The sequence below is a fragment of the Ornithorhynchus anatinus genome, chromosome 4 (assembly GCF_004115215.2).
Source record: "Ornithorhynchus anatinus isolate Pmale09 chromosome 4, mOrnAna1.pri.v4, whole genome shotgun sequence".
Lineage (NCBI taxonomy): Eukaryota > Metazoa > Chordata > Mammalia > Monotremata > Ornithorhynchidae > Ornithorhynchus > Ornithorhynchus anatinus.
Window position 1 is genome coordinate 127,836,675 of NC_041731.1, and position 24,867 is coordinate 127,861,541.

Below are 24,867 nucleotides of genomic sequence, written 5' to 3' on the forward strand. Positions count from 1 at the left end.
ACAATAATAATAATAAGCCAACAATAATAATAATAATAATAATGGTATTTGTTAAGTGCTTACTATGTGCCAAGCACTGTTCTAAGTGCTGGGATAGATACAAGGTAATCAGGTTGTCCCACTTGGGGTGCACAGACTTAATCCCCATTTTACAGATGTGGGAACTGAGGCAGAGAGACGTGAAGTGACTTGCCCAAAGTCACATAGCTGAAAAGTGGGATTAGAACTCACGACCTCTGACTCCCAAACCCGGGCTCTTTCCACTAAGCCACGCTGCTTCTTAATTAATCCTGCCTTCTGCCCTGCTGGGGAAGAGCATACTCACTCTACAGCTGAAGTTAAAAGAGCAAAAATTCCATTCTAAACAGAAATGATCTCAACTGTTTTATCACGCAGCAGAATACCAAACCGAATTTTCCTTCAGGAATGTGTTCTCCAGTAACTATAGGGTCCGTTGACCTTTCCTTCTGCATCAATTTTTACCTTGGCCTCCCAGCGAGGAAGAAAAAGAGGAATCATGATGATGGACTTAAATGGGTAATACATCACCCGTTGGATAGTTCCATTATTTGTGTTTCGAGATGAAGTACCATCTTTGCCCTTTAAATCAAGATGGCCAACCAATTCCCAATATAACTGGAGAACTCCGGCCAGAAAATCCATCAGGAGAAGAAAAATTCAGAAAAAACAGCCGTATATTAGACATCGCCTCAAGGTTAGTGTGCTAAAATCTAATCCAGTGAAGATTCTTCTTTTCAGGACCGAAGGAAGATGGCTTTGATAGGGTTTCACCAGGCTAGTTATGGTATTTATTAAATAGCTGGTCATAGCACTTATTAAGCACTTCTATTTATTGAGCGTATTTATTAAACTGTGTGCCCAATGCTGCACTAAATGCTGGAAAAGCTGTAGAAATAAAAGATCAGGCACAGTCCCTGTTCTTCATGGGGCTTAGCGTGGCATCAAAAGAGTCTTTTTAATGGGCCTTTACCTCATGATGTAAAACTTGGAACTAAGGAAACTCCATTTTGCAACTTCCAAACAGGAAAGGCACAATTGCATGTGGAAATAGCGTGGCTCAGTGGAAAGAGCACGGGCTTTGGAGTCAGGGCTCATGAGTTCGAATCCCAGCTCTGCCACTTGTCAGCTGTGTGACTGTGGGCAAGTCACTTCACTTCTCTGTGCCTCAGTTCCCTCATCTGTAAAATGGGGGTTAAGACTGTGAGCCCCACGTGGGACAACCTGATTCCCCTATGTCTACCCCAGCGCTTAGAACAGTGCTCGGCACATAGTAAGCGCTTAACAAATACCAACATTATTATTATTATTAAATAATTATAGCAGGAAGGGGAGCAGAAGAAAAAAAAGGAGAAAGGCGAGGAGAAAGAAGAGAAGGGGTAGAGGACCCTTAAAACAGAGACTTTTACTTTCCTATGGCATTCTCCCAAGCTACAACAGGCACTCGGTGAATTACAGAAACCACTTTGCACCCACACCTTCTACCTCATATTCATCCACCAGTCTGCAACCCCTGACTTTCGGACCCTACTCCTCTTCCTAACCTGGTGAGTGCCGTTTTCATTGCCTACAAAAATCATCTGACATTTTCTTCTCAAAACTCAGGTGAAGGGAAATAATGCTGTGAGTGTGACTCAGTGGAAAGAGCCTGGGCTTCGGAGTCAGAGGTCATGGGTTTGACTCCCGGCTCTGCCACTTGTCAGCTGTGTGACTGTGGGCAAGTCACTTCACTTCTCTGTGCCTCATTTACCTCATCTGTAAAATGGGGATTAACTGTGAGCCTCACATGGGACAACCTGATTACCCTGTATCACCCCCAGCACTTAGAACAGTGCTCTGCATATAGTAAGCACTTAAAAAATACCAACATTATTATTATTATTGAGTGAATTCGGTGGAGAATGTAAAGCAATACTTGGATTTTTTCCCTTTTTCACGCTCTCCCTCAGCCCCACAGGACTTATTCAAGTGTATATAGCCACATTATATTTATTCATATTAATGTCGGTCTCCCCCTCTACAGTGCAACCTTGTTGTGGGTAGGGAAAGTGTCTACCAACTCTGTTATACTGTACACACCCAAGTGCTTAGTACAGTGTTCTGCCCCCAGGAAGCCCTCAATAAATATGATTGATTGATTGCCACTGCTCTTACTCTGTAGTTTCTCACCACACTGATCTTATTTTTAAGAGCAAAGGGGTAGAGTTTTATTTGCAGGAGGTAGGAGGCATGTAAAAAGGAAGGGAAGGAAAGGGAAGGGAAGAGAAGGGAGGAAATAGTGTTGAAAAATTCTATATTGGTGAAGCAGCAGGATTTTACAATACGGGCCTGCGAGTCAGAAGGACTTGGGTTCTAATTCCAGCTCTGCCACTATTCTGCTGTAAGACCTCGGGCAAGTCACTTATCTCATCTATAAAATGGGGATTAAGACTGTGAGCCCAGTGTGGAACAGGAACTGAGTTCAACCCAATCACCTTGTATCTACCCCAGTGCTTAGTATAGTGCCTGACACATAATAAGTGCTCTCCAAATACCACATAGATTATTATTTTAGTTTCACCCATCCTATTCCTAAATCAATGGCAGACCCTACCCTAAAATATTGAAAACCAAAGGTTTTAGCCTTTTATTTCCCCTATCCATCTTCCCCTCTTCCTTGACTATTAATGTCTGTCTCCCTCTCTAGACTGTAAGCTCCCTTGTGAGCAGGGATCATATCTACCAACTCTGCTATATTATAGTCTCCCAAGCACTTAGTACAGTACTCTGCACACAATAAGCATTCAATGAATTCCACTGACTGATTGAGGGACTCAAATGTGTACTCCTTGAACACTTCGATACTCACCCCAGCCCAGCAACATTTAGGTACATATTCCGATGCACTACTATTTCCTCTATCCCTAACCCACTTTAATGTCTGACTTCTTTATACTATAAAAGCTCATTGTGGATGGAGAATATGAATGTTTATTGTTACATTGTACTTGCCCAAGAACTTAGTACATTGATCTGCACCCAGTAAGCGCTCAGTACATACGATTAACTGAGTGACTGTAAGCTCTTTATGGGCAGGGCACCTACTGTTAAATTGCACTTGCCCAAGCACTTAGTACAGTGCTCAGCACACACAGTAAACACTCACCGTGCCTACTGATCGATTGATAGACAAACCATCAGGTTCCACAGTGCATTGTTAATGCTGAATAAAAATCAATCAGTAAGGAAATTGATTACCCACAAATCGCACTCAGTTTGGGCTGTCAATGGGTGGATGGAATCTCCCGCCAGGAGAGATGACAAGCTTCAGTCCGAAATTTGAGGACCGAGAAGCAGTGTGGGCTAGTGGATAGATCCCGGGCCTGGGAGTCAGAAGGATCTGGGTTCTAATCCTGACTCTGCCACGTGTCTGCCTTGGGCAAGTCACTTTACTGCACCTCCGGTACTTCATCTACAAAATGGGGATTAAGGCTGTGAGCCCCATGTGGGCCAGGGACTGTGTCCAACCTGATTACCTTGTATCGACCCCAGCACTTAGAACAATGACCGGCACATAGTAAGTGTTTAAGAAATGCAATAATGGTAATAATAGTAATAATGATAATAAATGATTCTAGCATTGACGCCTTGCACAGGGGCCTCGCACTCTCTGGTTCTGGCTGGTTAATGTTGCAGAGAGAGACAGTGTGGCTTAGTGGAAAGAGCATGGGCTTTGGGAGTCAGAGGACATGAATTCTCATCCAGGCTCCACCACTTTGGGCAAGCCACTTACCTTCTCTGTGTCTCAGTTACACAGCAGCAGCGTGCTGCGCAGTGGCAGCGTGGCGCAGTGGAAAGAGCACGGGCTTTGGAGTCAGGGCTCATGAGTTCGAATCCCAGCTCTGCCACTTGTCAGCTGTGTGACTGTGGGCAAGTCACTTAACTTCTCTGTGCCTCAGTTCCCTCATCTGTAAAATGGGGATTAAGACTGTGAGCCCCACGTGGGACGACCTGATTCCCCTGTGTTTACCCCAGCGCTTAGAACAGTGCTCTGCACATAGTAAGCGCTTAACAAGTACCAACATTATTATTATTATTAGTTACCTTATCTGTAAAATGGGGATTAAGACTGTGAGCCCCTCGTGGGACAACCTGATTACCTTGTATCTACCCCAGAACTTAGAACAGTGCTTGGCACATAGTAAGCGCTTAACAAATACCATCATTATTATTATTATCATTACAGTTGGGACACTGAGCTCAGTGAGCCAGCAGGGGAGCAGGAGGAATGTACACTACAGAGTGCTTCCATAAATCGTTTCACACAAGGTAAGCTCTCGGAAACAGACGATCCATCCTCTTGTCTAAGCTTATAAAGACATGTCTTTTGGCATCATTTTCATAAAAATCCTCATATTTTACTTTCTCTGTCTCCCTGCGGAATGGCTTTGGAAATTGTTTTGGCAAATTCCCAAGAGACATTAGTTTAAGTTATCTCTCTCAGGTTTCTTCATTCACTCAATCATATTGATGGAGCACTTACTGTGTGCAGCGCACCATACTTAGCACTTGGAAGAATACAACAATAAACAGACACATTCCTTGCCCAGAGTGAGTTTATAGTCTAGAAGAGGAGACAGACATTAACATAAATAAATAAATTACAGAAATGTCGCTAAGTGCTGCGGAGCTGGGAGGGAGGATAAATAAAGGGAGCAAGCCAGGGGGACTCAAAAAGGAATGTGAGAAGAGGAATGGAGAGCTTAGTCAGGGAAGGCTTCTTGGAGGACATATGTGTTCAAAAAGGTTTTGAAGAGGGAGAGAGTAGTTGTCTGTTGGATTTGAGGAGGGAGGGCATTCCAGACCAGAGGCAGGAGTGAGATAGATGAGACTGAGGTATAGTGAAAAGATTGGCATTAGAGGAGCCAAGCATGCGGGCTGGGTTGGAGTAGGAGAGTAGTGAGGTGAAGTAGGAGGGGGCCAAGGTGATTGACTGATTCTGTTTACAAACGCACCACACGTGTCTTCAAAAATTCCAGCGATCTCACCAGCACTCACAAATGCTCCCTACCAGTAGTCTTACCAAAAATGCCATAATGCTTTATTTGCAAAAAATCTTACCCCCAATCTAATAACAATAATAAATATTAATAACAGCTTTGAAAACTAATGCCTTTCTTTTGTTCCTCACGGCCTAGGAGAATGATGTCTGGGTGATTGACCTCTTGGGGAGTAAACTCTACACTCATCCAGAATGAATCCCTTTTTTCAAGCTACCAGGTTTCTGTTTAGTAAATGACTCCTTCCAAATACTGATACCTGGTCTCTCACAGTGAGAATAAGGCACCGCACTTTCCATCCTCATCACCATGGTTCACTGAGGTAGACGTGGAAAGAGGGTTTTCACCCAGAGAGGGCTTTACCAGACAACTTGACACTTTGATGAGTTTTAAAAATTATGACTGCTTCACTGTGTGTCTCTCTGGGGCTGATTTATATTTCACCCACCTCTGCAATTTCTGCTCCCCCTTCCACTCTCCGAAGATGCTGTAATTCAGATGATCCATGTTGAAAATGGCTTTTGACCTCTTCATATCTTCTTTGAGAAGGGCCAAATCTCCTGATACTCCTCTGAGTCTACAAGTCGAAAATAACAAAGACAAAAAAACGCCTCACAAAAATTGCATTTATAGCACTGCTGATAAGAACAGTCAAATCTATAATAAGTGATTTCATTATACATTTGGAAAGACTAAATTCCTTAATGGCAGGGATCACGTCTAATATCTTTGGTACATACCATATATGCGCCATAGCATTCTTGCAAATATCTTTCTAGTTTATTCCTTCCTCCTATCTGTTATTTTCTTCTCTGTCTCCCTGCTGGGTTGCAATTAAGGGCAGGGAGCCCATCTATTGTTCCTTATTGAGGGTAATGAAAAAAGAGAAAAAAACCAAACAAAATAAACTGCTTACTTTCTACAAAGGATGGTTTTCTTAGATGCTCACCAAAAGTAGCCCATTTCATAAACAAAAGGAAAACTACAAATCGAGGTCAACCACAAACTCAAAACAATATTTGCCCCCACACACAACCAGGATAAAGGTGCTCATTTCTTCACTATTTATTTGTATTGATATTTCCCCCACTCTAGACTGTGAGCTCACTGTGGGTAGGGAATGTCACTGCTTATTGTTTTATTGTAGTCTCCTAAGCACTTAGTACAGTGCTCTGCACACAGTAAGTGCTTAATAGATATGATTGAAGGATTGAATCAATGAATAAACATCATCCAGCTTTCTATTCTCTTCATTCATTCATTAATTCAATCGTATTTATTGAGCTCTTACTGTGTTCAGAGCACTGTACTAAGTGCTTGGAAAGTACAATTCAGCAATAAAGAGAGACAATTCCTGCCCACAGTGGACTTACATTTTACAGAGGGGGGAGACAGAAATCAAATCAATTAAACAGGCATCAATATAAATATACATATGTATATATATACATAAGCGCTAGACAGAAATCAAATCAATTAAACAGGCATCAATATAAATATACATATGCATATATATATATACATAAGCCAGGGAAGGGGGGAGGAGGAAGGGAGGGGCAGCTAAGGAAAAGGGGAGCTTAGTCTGGGAAGGTGTCTTGGAGGAGGTGTGCCTTAAGTGGGGATTTGGAGGTGGGAAGAGCGATTGTTTGGTGGATTTGAGGAGGGAGGTCATTCCAGGCCAGAGGTAGGATGAGGGCCAGGGGTTGGCAGAGGGACAGGCACGAACGAGGCCCAGTGAGAAGGTTAGTGGCACCAGAGGAGCGGAGTGTGTGGGCTGGGATGGAGAAGGAGAGAAGGGAGGTGAGGTAGGAGGGAGAAAGGTGATGGACAGCTTTGAAGCCAATAGTGAGGAGTTTTTGCTTGATACCGAGGTGGCTAGGCAACCACTGGAGATTTTTGAGGAGGGGCGTGACATGCCCAGAACGTTTCTATAGATAAATAATCCGGGCAGCAGAGTGAAGTATGGACTGGAGTGGGAGAGGCAGGGGGTGGAATATACAATCCAGATGCTTGGAGAATTTCAAGAGCAGTATAAGAAAAGGTTCCTGCCTTTTTAAGGCTCTTTCTAGGTGCGTGCACAATTACACTCTCCCGCCTACAGCTTGAAGGTCCTGGTCAATGACTTCATCTTCAAATAAGAAGATGGATAGATTAGATTAATATGAGGCCTTAAATGAAGCAAAACCATGTAATTCTCTTTATTATTCTGGCTGAGTATAAAAATAGAGTTTTTCCTTTGGGATCCTGGGAGACCAGCCAATGGAAAGCTATTCAAGTTGATGCTCATTTACAAGGCTGCTTAGAGAAGGCAGATCCTTTCAATACATTGAAAGTCTCCTCCTCCTAATACTTGGGGGACCCTCTCTTTTCAAAGTGGCTCTGCCACTTGTCTGCTGTGTGGCCTTGGGCAAGTCAACTAAATTCTCTGTGTGCCTCAGTTACCTCATCTGTAAACGGGGGATTAAGAGTGGGAGCCCCACGTGGGACAGGGACTGTGTCCAACCTGATTAATTTGTATCTTATTTGTATTAATTTGTATCTGGGAGTCAGAAGCTCATGGGTTCTAAACCTGACTCTGCCACTTGTCTGCTGTGTGACCTTGGGTGCGTCACTTCTCTGTGACTCAGTTCCTTCATCAGAAAAAGTTGTTTAAGACTGTGAGCCCTACATGGAACAGGGACTTTGTCCAACCCAATTATCTTGTCCCTACCCCAGTGCTTAGAACAGTGCCTGGCACATAGTAAGCACTTAACAAATACCGTAATTATTATTATTATTATATCTATCAATCAGTCAATCGCATTTACTGAGATCTTACTATGTGCAAAGCACCGTACTTAGCACTGGAGACACTTGGGTCCCCCCCCAAATACTCCCTATAAGCCTAACTGTCCTCCCCTTCCCCCCCCATTACCCTCTCTTACTGAACTTTCTGACATAGATTTGAACTTTATCACTTTTCTTATTATTTTAGTGCCTGTCTCACACTCTAGAGAACAGGGATTGGGTCTACTAATTCCATTGTAGTCTCCCAGGTGTCTGATATTACTTTTACAATGTTATTAATCATTTATTCATATTTATTGAGCACTTACTGTGTAAAGACCACTGTGCTAAGTGCTTGGAAAGTAGAATACATCAAATAAAGAGAGACAATCTTGGGCTCACAGTCTGGGGGGGACAGATATCAATACATATAAACAAGCATCAGTATAAATAAGTAGAATTATAGATAAATGCATATATACATAAGTGCTGTGGGGTAGGGGGAGAGGGGAAGAGCAAAGGGAGCTAGTCAGGGCGGCGTGGAAGAGAGCGGGAGCTGAGGAAAAGAGGGGCTTGGTCTGGGAAGGCCTCCAGGAGGAGGTGTGCCTTCAGTGGGGCTTTAAGGGGGGGAAGTGTGATTGTTTAGCAGGTTTGAGGAGGGAGGGCATTCCAGGCCAGAGGTAGGATTCAATCATTCATTCAATAGTATTTACTGAGCGCTTACTATGTGTAGACCACTGTACTAAGAGCTTGGAATGTACAAATCAGCAACAGATAGAGACAGTCCCTGCCCTTTGACGGGCTTACGGTCTAATCGGGGGAGACGGACAGACAAGAACAATGGCAATAAATAGAATCGAGGGGAAGAACATCTCATTAAAACAATAGCAGATAAATAGAATCAAGGTGATGTACATCTCATTAACAAAATAAATAGGGTAATGAAGATATATATAGTTGAGCGGACGAGTACAGTGCTGAGGGGAGGGGATGGGAGGGGGGAGGAGCAGAGGGAGAGGGGGGAGAAGAGGGTTTAGCTGTGGAGAGGTGAAGGGGGCCAGGGGTTGGCCGCAAGACAGGCGAGAACGAGGCCCAGTGAGGAGGTTAGCACCAGAGGAGCCGAGTGTGCAGGCTGGGAGGTATAATAATAGCCTTTGAGAAGCACTTAGTATGTGTCAAGCAATATTCTAAGCACTGGGGTAGACACAATCCTTTTCCCCCATGGAGGTCACAGTCTGGAAGAAAGAGCCCAGGACTGAGAGTCAGAAGGACCTGAGTTCTAATCCCTGTTCCACCACTTGACTGCTGTGTGAACCTGGGCAGGTCACTTCACTTCTCTGTGCTTCAGTTACCTCATCCACAAAATGAAGACTAAGATTGTAAGCCCCATGTGGGATAGGAACTGTGTCCAAAGTTATTATCTTGTAGTTGCCTCAGCCCTTAATACAGTCTCTGGCACTTAGTAAGCGCCTAACAAATACTATTTTAAAAAAGAGAACAAGAATTTTACAGATGAGGAAACTGCAACACAGAAAAGTTAAGTGGCTTGTCCAAAGTCTCAAGTCAAGTGACGGAGCTATGATTAGAACTCAGGTCCTCTGATAGCCAGTCCTATGTTTAATCCACTAGGCCACGGTGCTCTTCACCAACTAAGGAAACACTCTTCGCAGAGAAAATGTTCTGTACGTATTTGTTATTAAGGAAACTTGAAGAGAGGGGAGCTGTTGACTGTGATTGGAAAAACTTAGAAAGGAAGGGGAATCCCATTTTTGGACTATGAAATTTGAAGCTGCATTAATCATATTTACTGAGCCTATGTGCACAGCACTGTACTAAGTGCTTGGCAAAGTAAAATATAACAATAACAGAGTTGAGAGAAACATTCCCGGCCCATAATGAGCTTATAGTCGAGAGTCTTCATCCAACTGAAGATATCCGGGACACAGATTCAAATTGGAGAAATGTGTTAGGTTTAAGTGTATGAGTAAATGAAAGCACATGTCACCAGAGAAACAGTGTGGCCTATTAATTCATTCATTCAATTGTATTTATTGAGCTCTTAATAAATGCAGAGCACTGTACTAAGTGCTTGGAAAGTACAATTCAGCAACAAATAGAGACAATCCCCGCCCACAATGGGCTCACCGCCTAGAAGATAGATTAGTGGATAGAGCACGAGCCTGGGAGTCAGAAGGACCTGGGTTCTAATCCCAGCTCTGCTACATGCCTGCTGTGTGACTTGGGAAGTCACAACTTCTCTGGGCCTCAGTTACTTCATCTGTGAATTGGAGATTAAGACTGTGAGCCCTGTGTGGGACAGGGACTGTGTCTAACCTGATTAGCTTGCATCTACTCCAGCACTGAGTACAGCGCCTGGCACAAAGTAAGAGCTTAATAAATATGACTGAATGAATGAGCAAAGTAAACACTTAACAAATACTATGAAAAAGAAGAATATTCCCTAATTCCTTAACATTTTAGCCAAAATGAATAGTGAGAATACAGATAGCAGAATTGCACATAATGTGAAAAGCGCCTCAGAGAACCCCATTCATTTTCAAGAATAAGAAAAAAGAAAATTCTTTCCCAGCAGATAAAATGAAGGACTTGAGTCCCTTGTGGGCAGATATGATTAACCAGTATTATTTACTGAGCGATTACTGGTCAGAGCTCTGTACTAAACTCTTGGGAGAATATGAGAGAGTTAGGGGATGTGATCCCTGCCCTCAAATCTCATTGATTCCTTCTACTTTACTCTCCCATGTGCCATGCAAAGTACTTGGGCTTAATGAGTATTATTGGTTGACTACAATAATAGTAATATTGGTATTTGTTAAATGCTTACTATGTGCCAAGCACTGTTCTAAGCACTGAGGTAGATGCAAGGGAATCAGGTTGTCCTACATGGGGCTCACAGTTTTCATCCCCATTTTACAGATGAGGCAACTGAGGCCCAGAGAAGTGAAGTGACTTGCCCAAAGTCATAGCGGACAAGTGGCAGAGCTGGGATTAGAACCCATGACCTCTGAGTCCCAAGCCTGGGCTTTTTCCACTAAGCCATGCTGCTTCTCTGATATTTACTATGTAAACATCTGCATAAACATCAAACTAAACAGTCTAAAGTTTTCCATCCCTCAGTCATTTTTTAAAAATTTTATGGTAGTGGTTAAGTTTTTACATTCAGTGCTGGGGTTGGCTAATCAGGTTGGACACGGTCCCTTCCCTCATGAGGCCCATAATCTTAAAGCCCATTTTATAGATGAGGGAACTGAGGCTCAGAGAAGTGAAGTATCTTGCCCAAGGTCACACAGCAGACAAATGGCAGAGTTGGGATTAGAACCCAGATCCTCTGTCTCCCAGGCCTGTGCTCTATCTACTAAGCCATGCTGCTTCATCTTACCTTGGGGATGTTGCCTAGGGTTTTCGATACTTTATCTTGAAATCCAGCTCCTTTTTTTGCCACAAAATTTGCCTTTTTCATAGCAGCTCCTTCGAGGCTGTCTTGAGACACACTGGGTAACGCACAGTTCTCCCGATCCAAGAAGGCAAGCCCTCTGGCATCATCGATCAAATAGGTAGAGGGCTCACGGGGCATGGACAACATCACTGGCGATTTTCCTCTAGAAAAGATCCTCTCTCCCTCTGGGGAAGTACCAAATTCTTTTGAAGGGTGGTAGCTTGGGGGTACAGTGGTCTGTACCCCTTTGTCTTCGGTCTTTACTTCATCCAACACTTGCCTAAGGTTTCCAGCCAATTGTTCATTATTGTTTGTAAGCTGTTCCCTATGCTCAGTGTGTTCGGTTTCTTGGTGAGTTTCCATAGCGTGTAACCGGAGTAAGAGCTGCTCGTTTTCTTCTTGGAGACGGTGCACGATGTCTTCTATTCCTGCCACTGCATCTGTGATCAGAGTCCTATAGCCCAAACCCAGATCAGATATTAACATCTTCAGTTCATGGTTTTCCAGCACAAACTGCTTTGTGACTGCCATAGCTTGGTCCAGGCAATCTTCCTGGATAATGTTCTTCCTGGCCTTCAGGGTGACATTTTCTTCCTGGAGTTCAGAAATGTGTTGGTTACATTTGGCATTGCAATCCTCAAGGTCAGAAATCAAGGCCAGGTAGAGGTCTAATTCCGTTTTTAACCGAGACACGTTTCCAGCCATGACGTTCTGATCTTTTTCAAGTGCAGCTATCTTTTGCAAATGTCTTGCTTTTTCTTCCTCAAGGGAACAAACTTTTTTCTGATATTTCTCCTGATCCTTCTGAAGTTGGGCTTTTTCAAGGAAACATTTGCTTCTCTCTTTTGCCAGATCAGACAAAAACTGAACGAAACTGGTCTTTACCTGTTCGGGACCTTTGATTGGCTGGGGAGGTTTATTCATCAGAATTGGTGATTCTGTGGATTTAGAATCTTGGGATGCTTTTGCACCCAGATCTTCTGAAACTGTTTGTTCACTAACACAAACTGTTCCCAGGTATCTGTCCTTGTTCATGATCGTCTTGCCATCATCTCTCTCCTGCTTTTCCATCGAGGCAAACGAGTTAAATGGAAAATCAACACCTGCTTCATTGTTTCCCCAGATTTGTTGAGAATAAATGTGGACTGTATCCTCTAAGGCACCCAAAGCTCTAGACAAATCTCTGTTTTCTTCCTCCAGCATCCAAATTTTCTGACCGTATCTCTCGTTCTCTACCTTTAATGCTGATATTTGCTGATAATGTAGATCCTTGATTTCTTCTAGCAACTCTATTTTGAGGGAACATCTACTTTGCTCTTCCATTAGGGTGCTTCTACTTGAAGGATTTTCACATTGCCTTCCTTGTAATGATGTCTTTGCATTTAATGGTGGGAGGTTTTGTTTGTCAGTAAGAGACATTTTTAGAAGGTGTTTGCCCTTTTCCTCTTTGAATGCAAATGTATTCTGAACACCTTGAGGTGGATCACTACTGTAAAAAGGTGCTATTTCTCCAGAAGGTGTTTTCTCTGCTCCTTCCTCTTCATCCAAGTTGTTTGGCCCATAAGGAACAATGCCACTTTGAAACAACTGTTTTCCCTCACCTAACTGAGATGTTTTCCTAGATGCTGATCCTTGGTCTTCCAGGAGATTAGTAGCTTCAATCGAGTCCTCTCCATTCCCTTGAGCCTCTGGGAAAACTTCAAGATGTTTTCCACAGTCCTTTTCCATAGAGGTGCTTCTCTTCATTTGTTTAGAGGTGATCAGGAGATCAGACAAACAAGGAGCTTCCCAGAACCGGCTTTTCTCCTTCCCACCCCACTCCATTTTTTCTTCCCAATTGGGTTGATTTTTATCATCATTTGATTGGTTTTCTTTCTTTCTGCCTTCAGGTAGTAGGAGCATGTCCTCACTTTCCACATGGGTTTGCACTTCATCTTCATGTTTAATGGCTCCATCTCTGCTATTGAAAGTGATTTCCTGAGGTTTCAAAATCTTTCCAGCTTTCTCTTCTTTCAGAGGACATTGGAGGCCTTGGAAGAATGAAGAGTCTCCATCACATTCCCAACTCAGCTTTTCATGCACTTGGCGCACAGATGCTGAATTCTCCTTAGATGCGTTATGACATTTTGGCTCTATTTGCGTGGCTTTCTCCCTCTTACCAAACTGTGGAAGAACAGCAATGGCCACCCTCACGGGACATGGACTGATCACTGACTGTTCCAAGAGCGAGAGAGATTCTTCATCTCTCATCTTTTGTTGACTTCTGGAGTTTTTTCGCTGCTCCAAGAAGACTTGCCCATCTTTATCCTGGACCAGAGGAAGTCCACGTACATCAGCTGGTCCTCTTAACTTCTGGTCGTTCAAACTGATCTGACAAGAAAGAAGATCAAGTTGATGGGAAATATTGCATCTTGGAATTTAGCAGTTTGCGGGAGATAGAACTTTGAACCCGAATTTCGATTAGTAGTATCATTTATTAGGCTCTAACTGTGTGTACAGCACCGTACTAAGTGCTAATAATAATTACGATTTTGTTAACTGTGGTATTTAAGTGCTTTACTATGTGCCAAGCACTCTTCTAAAAGCTGGAGTAGATAGCAGCTAATCAGGTTGGACATACTGGTGCTCACAGTCTTAATCTCCATTTTACACGTGAAGTAACTGAGGCAACAGAGAAGTGAAGTGACGTGCCCAAGGTCACACAGCAGACACACGGCAGAGCCGGGATTAGAACCCACATCCTCTGAGTCCCAAACCTATGCTCTTTCCATTAGAAGGAGAGCAGCATGGCTGAGTGGAAAGAACACAGGCTTGGGAGTCACAGGTCGTGGGTTCTAATTCTGGCTCCGCCACTTATGAGCTGTGTGACTTTGGGCAAGTCATTTAACTTCTCTGCACCTCAGTTAACTCCTCTGTAAAATGGTTAAAATGGTGAGAGGTTTTCTTTGCCAGTAAGAAACATTTTTAGAAGGTGTTTTCCCGAGACTGTGCTCTATCCACTTCACCACTTATTTGTTCAAAGAGAGAAGAACCAGTACCCAGGTCCTCTTATGGTCATCGTTTATTTTGCTTTTTGAGAGAAGACAGTGCGGTCTGCCGGGTAGAGCACGAACCCAGGAGTCAGGAGGTCACGGGTTCTAATCTCAGCTCCGCCACTTGTCTGCTACGTGACCTTGGGCAAGTCACTCCACTTCTTTGGGCCTCAGTTCCCTTAACTGTAAAATGGGGATTGACTCTGTGAGCCTCATATGGGATAGGGACTGTGTCCAACCCAATTTTCTTGTAGTCACCCCATTGCTTAGGACAGCGCCTGGCACATAATAAGCACTTAACATAACCATCATTATTATCATAATTAAGATCTGAGGAGGAGACTACCACATGGATTAGTGAAAGAAGCCTGGGCCTCAAAGTAAACCTGGATTATAATCCTGCCTCTGTCTTTAAAATCAATCAATTAATGGTATTTATGAGTGCTTACTATGTGCAGAGCACTGTTCTAAAAGCTTGGGAGAGTTCAAATATATGGAATTAGCAGACATGTTCCCTGCCTATAATGAGTTTACGACTGTAAGAGGGACACATGGATGTTCACATTAAATAATCTTTAAATTGAATTTACAGATATGTATACAAGTTATGTAGGGTTGGGATGGGGCAAATATCAAATGCCCAAAGGTTGTAGATTGAAGTGCTTAGATGATACAGAAGGGAGAGCGAGCTGGCGAAAAGAAGGTTTTATCAGGGAAGGCCTCTAGGAGGAAATGTGATCTTAGCAATGCTCTGAAGGTAGAGAGAGTGGTGGACTGGCATATATGGAGGAGGAGGGAGGTCCCAGCCAGGGGGAGGATGTGGGAAAGGGTTCAGCAGCCTCTTGCCTGCTGAGTGACCTTGGGCAAGTCACTTCACTTCTCTGCTCCTCAGTTTCCTCATTTATAAAATGGGGATTAAGTTGTCCTTTCTTGAAGTGTGAGCCTCATGTGGGACAGGAGCCCCTAACTTTGGCATTATCCTTGACTCCTCCATTCAATCATTCAGTTGTATTTACTGAGTGCTTTCTGTGTGCACTGTACCAAGTCCTTGGAAAAGTATAAAAACCAGATACATTCCCTGCCCACAACGAGTTTGCAATCTAGAGGCAGGGAGACAGACAATAATATAAAAAAAAATGATAGATATGTACATAAGTGCTGAGGAGCTCAGAGGGGTGATGAACCAAGGGAGCAAATCAGGGTGACCAAGGGTGGCTGGGAGAAGATGAAAGGGGGGCTCAGTCAGTGAAGGCATCTTGGAGGAAATGGGCCTTCGATAAGGCTTTGAAAGTGGGGAGAGTCATTGACTGGCGTATTGGAGGAGGGAGAGCATTCCAGGCCAGGGGCAGGATGTGGGCGAGGGGTCGGGGGCGAGATAGGCGAGATCAAGGCACACTGAGAAGGTTAGCATTACAGGAGCAAAGCGTGTGGGATAAACCCTGCCAAATGGAATAGTTGTGGTGTAATAATACTAACTGTGGTATTTGTAAAGGACTTTCTCTTTGCCAGGCACTGTCCTAAGCGCTGAGGTAGATACAAGCAAATCGGATTGGACACGGTCTATGTCCCTCACGGGGCTCACGGTCTTAATCCCCATTTTACATATGAGGGAACTGAGGTACAGAGGAGTGAAGTGACTTCCCCAAGGTTACATAGCAGACAGGTGGCAGAGCTGGGAATTAGAATTCAGATCCTCTGACTCCCAGGGCCATGCATTTTCCGCTAGGCCGTGTTCCTTCTCAAGTGCTTAGTACAGTGCTATTTACACAGTACACCTGTTGGTTGATTTACTGAGAAGAAAAGAGGGGACCACTTAGTCAACTGTATTTATTGAATGTTTACTGTGTGAAGAATACTGTACTAAGCTCTTGAGAAAGTACAGTATAACAATAAACAGAGACATTCTCTGTCCGCACTGAGCTTACAGTCTAGAGGGGAGCTTACAGTCTATAGTTTAGAGAAAAGAGGGAATAATAATAATAATAATGGTATTTATTAAACACTTATTATGGTCCAAGCACTGTTCTAAGCAATGGGGGAGATACAAGATAATCAGGTTGGACACACTCCCTGTCCCACATGGTGCTCACATTCTTAATCCCCATTTTACAGAGGGCAGAACTGAGGCCCAGAGAAGTGAAGTGACTTGCCCAAGGTCACACAGAAGACACGTGGCAGACGCGGAATTAGAACCTAGGACCTCCTGACTACCAGACCCGGGCGCTATCCACCATATCATGCCGCTTGGGCAAACATAAAAGGGAGAGGTGGGAAATGTAGAACCTGTAACCTGAATAGGGACACAAGTTTGGGCACGAATATTTCTTCTTACCCCACATCATGCATCATCCCTCCAGACTGAAAGCTCATTGTGGGTAGGGAATGTATCTATTTCTGTTGTGATAGTGTACTCTCCCAAGCACCTAATACAGCTCGACTGTGGTATTTGTTGAGCGTTTACTATGTGCCAGACATTGTACTGAGCACTGGGGTGGATACGAGATAATCGGGTTGGAAAGGTGCTGACCCTTAGCAACATTAAGGGGCAGATGCTCGTCTCTAGACTATAAGTTCGTCGCGAAACTGAAAGGTTGTTGTCAGCAGAGAATGTGTCTATTTATTGTTATATTGTACTCTCTCAAGCACTGAGTACAGTGCTTTGCACACAGTAAGCACTCAGTAGATAAGATTGAATGAATGAATGGAGGCAGGCAACCAGAGTTCTCTTGGAAGGTGCACGATAAATCTGTCTACTGTCTGTCTCCTCCTATAGATTGTAATTCCATCAATCAATTAGGGGTATTGTAAACAGTTCCTTTGTACAGAGCACTGTAGTAAGCACTTGGAGGGTACACATACAACAGAATATGCAGACACGTTCTCTGGACAAAATGAGCTGACAGTCTACAGGGGTAGACCGATATTGAGAAGCAGCGTGGCTCAATGGAAAGAGCCTGGGCTTTGGAGTCCGAGCTCATGAGTTCAAATCCCAGCTCTGCCACCTGTCAGCTATGTGACTGTGGGCAAGTCACTTCACTTCTCTGTGCCTCAGTTACCTCATCTGTAAAATGAGGATGAAGACTGTGAGCCCCACGTGGGACAACCTGATTCCCCTGTGTCTACCCCAGCGCTTAGAACAGTGCTCTGCACATAGTAAGCGCTTAACAAATACCAACATTATTATTATTGATAAAAAATAGAAAAATTTTAATTTAACCTTTAAAAATGATGATGATGATGGTATTTGTTAAGTGCTTACTATGTGTCAAGCACTGTTCTACGCACTGGGGTGAGATACAAGGTAGTCAGGTTGTCCCACGTGGGGCTCACAGTCTCACTCCTCATTGTACAGATGGGGTTACTGAGGCCCAGAGAAGTTAAGTAACTTGCCCAAGGACATACAGCAGACAAGTGGCGAAGCCGGGATTAGAACCCATGTCTTCTGACTCCCAAGCCGGCGCTTTTGCCACTAAGCCACAAAAAAAATGCTTCTCCCAGGACTTAGTACAGTGACTGGCACACAGTAGTGCTTAAAAAATGTCAGAATTATTACTATTATTATTACTATTCTTATTGTCTGCCCCCCCCACCACATTGTCAGCTTGTTATGGGCAGGGGTCATGTCTGCTAATTCTGTTGTGCTGTAGTCTCCCAATCACTTATTACAGTACTCTGCATATAGTTAGTGCTCACTAAAATAATTACAGTATTTGGTAAGTGTGAAATATGTGCCAGGCACTGTTCATTGATTGATTGATCAGCCTCTACTCCATCCTGATCTTCCTCGACCCCTCAGCTGCCTTCGACACGGTGGACCACCCCCTTCTCCTGGAAAATTGATCTAACCTTGGATTTACTGATTCTGTGCTCTCCTGGTTCTCTTCTCATCTCTCTGGCCGCTCATTCTCAGTTTCCTTTGTGGGCTCCTCCTCTGTCTCCCACGCCCTAACTCGAGGGGGTCCCTCGAGTTTCAGTTCTGGGCCCCCTTCTAGTCTCCATCTACACCCACTTCCTTGGAGAATTCATTCGCTCCCACAGCTTCAACTACCATCTCTATGTGGACGATTCCCCAATCTCCATCTCCTCCCCCGATCTCTCTCCCTCACTCCAGGCTTGCCTCTCCTACTGCCTACAAGACATCTCTCCTGGATGTCCTCCCATCACCTCAAACTCATCATGTCCAAGCCTGAGCTCCTTATCGTCCCTCCCAAATCCCATCCTCTCCCTGACTTTCCCGTCACTGTGGCCGGCACCACCGTCCTTCCCGTCTCCCGAGCTTATAACCTTGGTGTCCTCCTTGACTCGGCTCTCTCATTCAACCCACATATTCAATCCATCGCCAAATCCTGTCAGTCCCACCTCCACAACATCGCTAAAATCTACCCTTTCCCTCCATTCAAACGGTTACCATGTTAATGCAATCACTCACCCTATCCCCCCTGGATTAGCCTCCTTGCTGACCTCCCAGCTTCCTATCTCTCCCCACTCCAGTCCATATTCACTCCGATGTCTGGATCATTTTTCTACAAAAACATTCAGGACATGTCACCCTGCTCCTCAAAAATCTCCAGTGGTTGCCCATCCACCTCCACGTCAAACAAAGACTCCCTCCCATTGGCTTTAAAGCCCTCCACCACCTTGCCCCCTCCTACCTCACCTCCCTTCTCTCCTTCTCCAACCCAGCCTGCACACTCCACTCCTCTCGTGCCGCTAACCTTCACACTGGGCCTCCATCTTGCCTTTCTTGCCGCTGACCCATAGTCCACTTCCTGCTTCTGACCTGGAATGCCCTTTCTCCTCAAATCCTACAGGCCATTACTCTCCCACCCTTCCCAAAGCCTTATTGAAGGCGCATCTCCTCCAAGAGGCCTTCCCAGGCTAATTCCCACTTTTCCTCATCTCCCACTCCCTTCTGCATCACCCTGACTTGCTCCCTTTGCTCTTCCCTCCTCCCAGCCCCACGAAGCTTATGTCCATATCTGTCACTTTATTTCTTTGTACTGATATCTGTCTCCCCCGCCTCAAGACAGTTAGTTCGTTGTGGGCAGGCAATGTTACCGTTCACTTTTATATTGTACTTTCCCAAGTGATCAGTACAGTGCTCTGCACACGGTAAGCACTCAATAAATACTATTGAATGAATGAATCTGGATTCCTTCCGAAGGGACGTGCAATCCCAAAGCCTGAAGTTCTCTTAGCTCTCCAAGTCCTCATCCATGCATTCAATTCATTCAATTAGGGAAGCAGCATGGCCTAGTGGCAAGAGCCTGGGCTTTGTAGAGAGAGGTCATGGGTTCCAATCCCTACTTCGCCACTTGTCTGCAGTGTGACCTTCGGCAAGTCACTTAACTTCTCTGGGCCTCAGTTACCTCATCTGTAAAAATGGGGATTAAAAAATGTAAGCCCGACATGGGACAATCTGATTACCTTGTATCTACCCCAGTGCTTAGTACAGTGCTCTGCACATAGTAAGCGCTTAACAAATACCATAATCATAATTATTTAGTGAGCACTTAACAAATGCCATTATTATTACTATTAATTCTTTAGCGAGTGGAAAAGGGCAACAAGCATATCTGTCTCACCTGGTCTTTGTCAGTCATTCTGAGTTCTCCAGGAGTCTCTTCCAAGGCATCTGAGTCTGAGATCAAGAATCCTTCGGCACCACTGAGCCAAGCTTTCTTCCTTCCACTCTGTGACCTCATCCCTAACAGAATATAGCAGCAGGACCCATCAGAATCGAAATTCTCCATTACCCTCAGACCAACCTTCAACCCACCTTACATTTATGCATTTTCTTGAGAAGCAGTGTGGCTTAATGGAAAGAGCCCAGGACTGGGAGTCAGAAGGACCAGATTATAATCCCAACTCTGCCATATGACCGCTGTGTGATCTTGGGCAAATCGCTTCACTTCTCTGTGCCTCAGTTACCTCATCTGGAAAACGGGAATTAAGAGTGTGAGTCCCATGTAGTAGGGGGACTGTGTCCAACCTGATTAACCTGTACCTACCCCAGCTTCTAGAACAATGCGTGGCCCATAGCACTTAACAAGTATCATGATTATTATTCGGTCTATTCCACTATTTATTCGGCTATCACATCCTCATGCGGTTGAAGTAATATGGGGATTGAGACTGTGAGCCCCACATGGGACAAGGATTGTGTCCTATCTGATTTGCTTGTATCCACCCCAGTACTTAGTACAGTGCCTGGCTCAGAGTAAGCGCTTAGCAAATGTCACAATTATCATTATTATCCTACTCCCACTATTAAAAAATTAACTTTCCATGGGTTTTCTCCATTAGATTTTAAGCTTCTTGATGGTAGTGAACTGATGCCAGAATCAATGATCTTTTTTTTTTTAAGGAATTTGTTAAGCACTTACTATGTGCCAAGCACTGCATTAAATGCAGGGATAGATTCAAGTTAATCAGGTTGGACAGAATCCCTGTCCCACGGCGGGGCTCGATCCGCATTTTACAGATGAGGTAACAGGCACAGAGAAGTGAAGTAACTCATCCAACATCTCTCAGCAGACAAGTGGCGAGCAGGGATTAGCACTCAGATCCTTCTGATTCCCAAGTCTGCGCTCTATCCATTAAGTCACACTGCTTCTCAGTATGCCCCCGCATCGCATCAAAACTAATTAATTCATTCAATAGTATTTATTGAGCGCTTACTATAGTAATAATAATTATAATGTTAGTATTTGTTAAGTGCTTACTTTGTGCAGAGCACTATTCTAAGCGCTGGGGTAGATATAGGGTTATCAGGTCGTCCCACGTGAGGCTCACAGTTAATCCCCATTTTACAGATGAGGGAACTGAGGCACAGAGAAGTTAAGTGACTTGCCCAAAGTCACACAATGAAGAATGTAAGCACTTACTATGTGCCAGGCACTGAACAAAGTGCTGGAGTAATAATAATAATATTGGTATTTAAGTGCTTACTATGTGCAGAGCACTGTTCTAAGCGCTGGGGGTGATACAGGGTAATCAGGTTGTCCCACGTGAGGCTCACAGTTAATCCCCATTTTACAGATGAGGTAAATGAGGCCCAGAGAAGTGAAGTGACTTGCCCACAGTCACACAGCTGACTAGTGGCAGAGCCTGGGATTCGAACCCGTGACCTCTGACTCCCAAGCCCGGGCTCTTTCCACTGAGCCATGCTGCTTCTGTACTAAGCGTACATTCGGCAGCAGATAGAGACAATACTTGCCCAGTGATGGGCTTATAGTCTCTTGGGAGGGGGGCGGGGGGCGACAGACGGACCAAAACAAGACAACATAATCACGATAATTAGAATGAAGGGGATGTACACCTCATTAACAAAATAAATAGAGTAATAAAAATATCTACAAATGAGCACAGTGCTGAGGGGAGGGGAAGGGAGAGGGGGAGGAGCAGAGGGAAAGGGGGGAAACGGGGCTTAGATGAGGGGAGGTGAAGGGGGGACAGAGAGGGAGCAGAGGGAAAAGGGGAAGCTCAGTCTGGGAAGGCCTCTTGGAAGAGGTGAGCTCTCAGTTGGGCTTTGAAGAGGGGAAGAGAGTTAGTTTGGCAGAGGTGAGAGGGAGGGCATTCCAGGATCGCAGGAGGACGTGGCCCAGGGGTCGACGGCGGGATAGGCGAGAACGGGGAACGGTGAGGAGGTGGGTGGGAGCGGAGCGTGCGGGGTGGGCAGGAGAAAGAGAGAAGGGAGGAGAGGTAGGACGGGGCAAGGTGATGGACAGCCTCGAAGCCCAGAGTGAGAAGTTTTTGTTTTGTGTGGAGGTCGATAGGCAACCACTGGAAGTTTTTAAGAAGGGGAGTGACAGGCCCAGAGCATTTCTGCGGGAAGATGAGCCGGGCGGCGGAGTGAAGAATGGACTGGAGCGGGGAGAGAGAGGAGGAAGGGAGATCGGAGAGCAGGCTGACACAATAATCCAGCCGGGATACTATGAGAGCCTGTACCAGTAAGATAGCCATTTGGGTGGAGAGGAAAGGGCGGCTCATGGCGATATTATAAAGGTGAGACCGGCATGTCTCGGTGACGGATCGGATGTGTGGGGTGAACGAGAGAGCCGAGTCAAGGATGACACTGAGGTCGCGGGCTTGAGAGATGGGAAGGATGGTCGTACCGTCCACGGTGATAGGGAAGTCAGGGAGAGGACGGGGCTTGGGAGGGAAGATAAGGAGCTCGGTTTTGGACATATTGAGTTTCAGGTGGTGGGCAGACATCCAGGTGGAGATGTCCTGGAGGCAGGAGGAGATATGAGCCTGAAGGGAGGGGGAGAGAACAGGGGAGATGTAGATTTGTGTGTCAACTGCACACAGATGATAGTTGAAGCCGTGGGAGCGGATGAGTTCACCGAGGGAGTGATTGTAGATGGAGAACAGAAGAGGGCCAAGAACTGACCCTCGAGGATCCCCTACAGTTAGAGGATGGGAGGGGGAGGAGGAGCCCGCGATCCACAACTAATCCACAAGTGGATCTGTATGATGAATCAGGATCATTTTCAAAAGTCAGTCAACTAGTCAATGATATTTATTGAGCGCCTGCTGTAGGCAGAGCACTCCACTAAGGGCTTGGGAGAGGACAATAAAAACATGTCCCCTTTCTCCTTAACCATGCTCAACGCCCACCACAGTCCAACCCACATACTTCGATCTTTTAACGTCGATCTCCTCACTATGCCTCCCTCTCATCTCTCTCACCACTGACCTCATTGTCTCACCTGGAACTCTCTCCTCGTCACATAAAAACTCACTTTCCCTATCTTCAAAACCGTACATAAATCACATTACTTCCCAGAAGTTTTCCCTCATTAATCTCCTCATCCCACTTCCCTTCCTACTGCAATACCTTGGCCCTTTAGTCTTTAATAATGATGATGATAATGATGGTATTTAAGCGCTTACTCTGTGCAAAGCACTGTTCTAAGCGCTGGGGGCCTACAAGGTGATCAGGTTGTCCCACGTGGGGCTTACAGTCTTAATCCCCATTTTACAGATGAGGTAACTGAGGCACGGACAATTGAAGTGACTCGTCCGAGGTCACACTGCAGACAAGTGGCAGAGGCGGGATTAGAACCCACCTCCTCTGACTCCCAAGCCCATGCTCTTTCCACTGAGCCACGCTGCTTCCATCATCATTATTAGCTCATAAGCTCCTTGAAGGAAGGGTTCAAGTTTACTATCATCTCCCAAACACTTAATGCAGTGCTCTGCACAGAGTAAGTACTCAATAAGTATTACCTATAGACTGACTGCTCAAACTCACAGGACGCCCGTGGGAGATGATAATTTCTGGATTAGGACAATGGTCGGTTTCGCCTTCATCAGGTTAAGTAGCCCACAACTCTGTAAATTCCAAGAGGGCAGGGATTGTGTCGATTTTGTGTACTCTCCCAAGCGCTTAGTAGTCTGCCCACAGTAAGCACTCAATAAATATGACTGATTTATTGATCTGACCAGGATCACATGACTTCCAGTCTAATTCTCTTTCCACTGAGCCAGAATAGTAATTTAATGATGACTAGCACAGTCAGTATTTTGCATGATCCCCTCTGGACTGTAAGCTCCTTGAGGGCAGGAAAAGTGTCTGCTGACTCTAATGTCTCTAAAGAGAAAGAGAGTTACAGTTAGAGATTCGCTCCTCTAATGCTAACCTTCTCACTGTGCTTCCATCTTGCCGATCTCGTCGCCGACCCCCGGCCCACTCCTGCCATTGGCCTGGGACCCCCTCCCTCCTCAAATCTGACAGTGACTCTCCCCCTCATTTGAAGTCTTGATTCTATTTATTGCTATTGTTCTTGTCTGTCTCCCCCGCTTAGACCGTAAGCCCGTCAAAGGGCAGGGACCGTCTCTATCTGTTACCGATTTGTACATTCCAAGCGCTTAGTACAGTGCTCTGCACATAGTAAACGCTATTGAATGAATGAAAAGTCTTACTGAAGGCCCATCACCTGCAAGAAGCCTTCCCTGACTAAGCGCTCCTCTTCTCCCACGCCCTTCTGTGCCACCCTGTCTTGTTCCCTTAGTTCTTCCCCCTTCCAAGCTCCATGACATTTATGTACATATCTGTCATTTATTTATTTATGTTAACGTCTGTCTCCCCCTGCCCCAGACTGTAAGGTTGTTGTGGGCAGGGAATCTATTTATTGTTGTATTTTACTCTCCCAAGCGCTAAGTACAGTGCTCTGCACAGAGTAAGCCCTCAATAAGTATGATTGAATGAATATACACTGATAGATATATAGATCTTTACATATATATACATCTGTAAATATACATATATATATTATGGTTTTTGTTAAGTGTCTACTTGAGAGGCAGTGTGGCTCAGTGGAAAGAGCACGGGCTTTGGAGTCAGAGGTCATGGGTTCGAATCCCGGCTCGGCCACTGGGTCAGCTGTGTGACTTTGGGCAAGTCACTTCACTTCTCTGTGCCTCAGTTCCCTCATCTGTAAAATGGGGATTAAGACTGTGAGCCCCACGTGGGACAACCTGATTCCCCTGTGTCTACCCCAGTGCTTAGAACAGTACTTGGCACATAGTAAGCGCTTAACAAATACCA

At 44.9% G+C, this 24,867-nt stretch overlaps 1 protein-coding gene across 1 annotated transcript in view; it reads right to left on the reverse strand.

The window, feature by feature from the left end:
* The window catches only part of C4H4orf50 (chromosome 4 C4orf50 homolog), a 109,967-nt gene that overhangs the window by 53,026 nt on the left and 32,074 nt on the right, over window positions 1-24,867 (reverse strand). The window contains exons 8-10 of the mRNA XM_039911941.1: window positions 19,898-20,019; window positions 11,224-13,650; window positions 5,506-5,634 (exon numbers count right to left, since the gene is read on the reverse strand). Of these exons, the coding sequence (XP_039767875.1) occupies window positions 5,506-5,634; window positions 11,224-13,650; window positions 19,898-20,019 (2,678 nt within the window). The remainder of the gene's footprint in view (window positions 1-5,505; window positions 5,635-11,223; window positions 13,651-19,897; window positions 20,020-24,867) is intronic.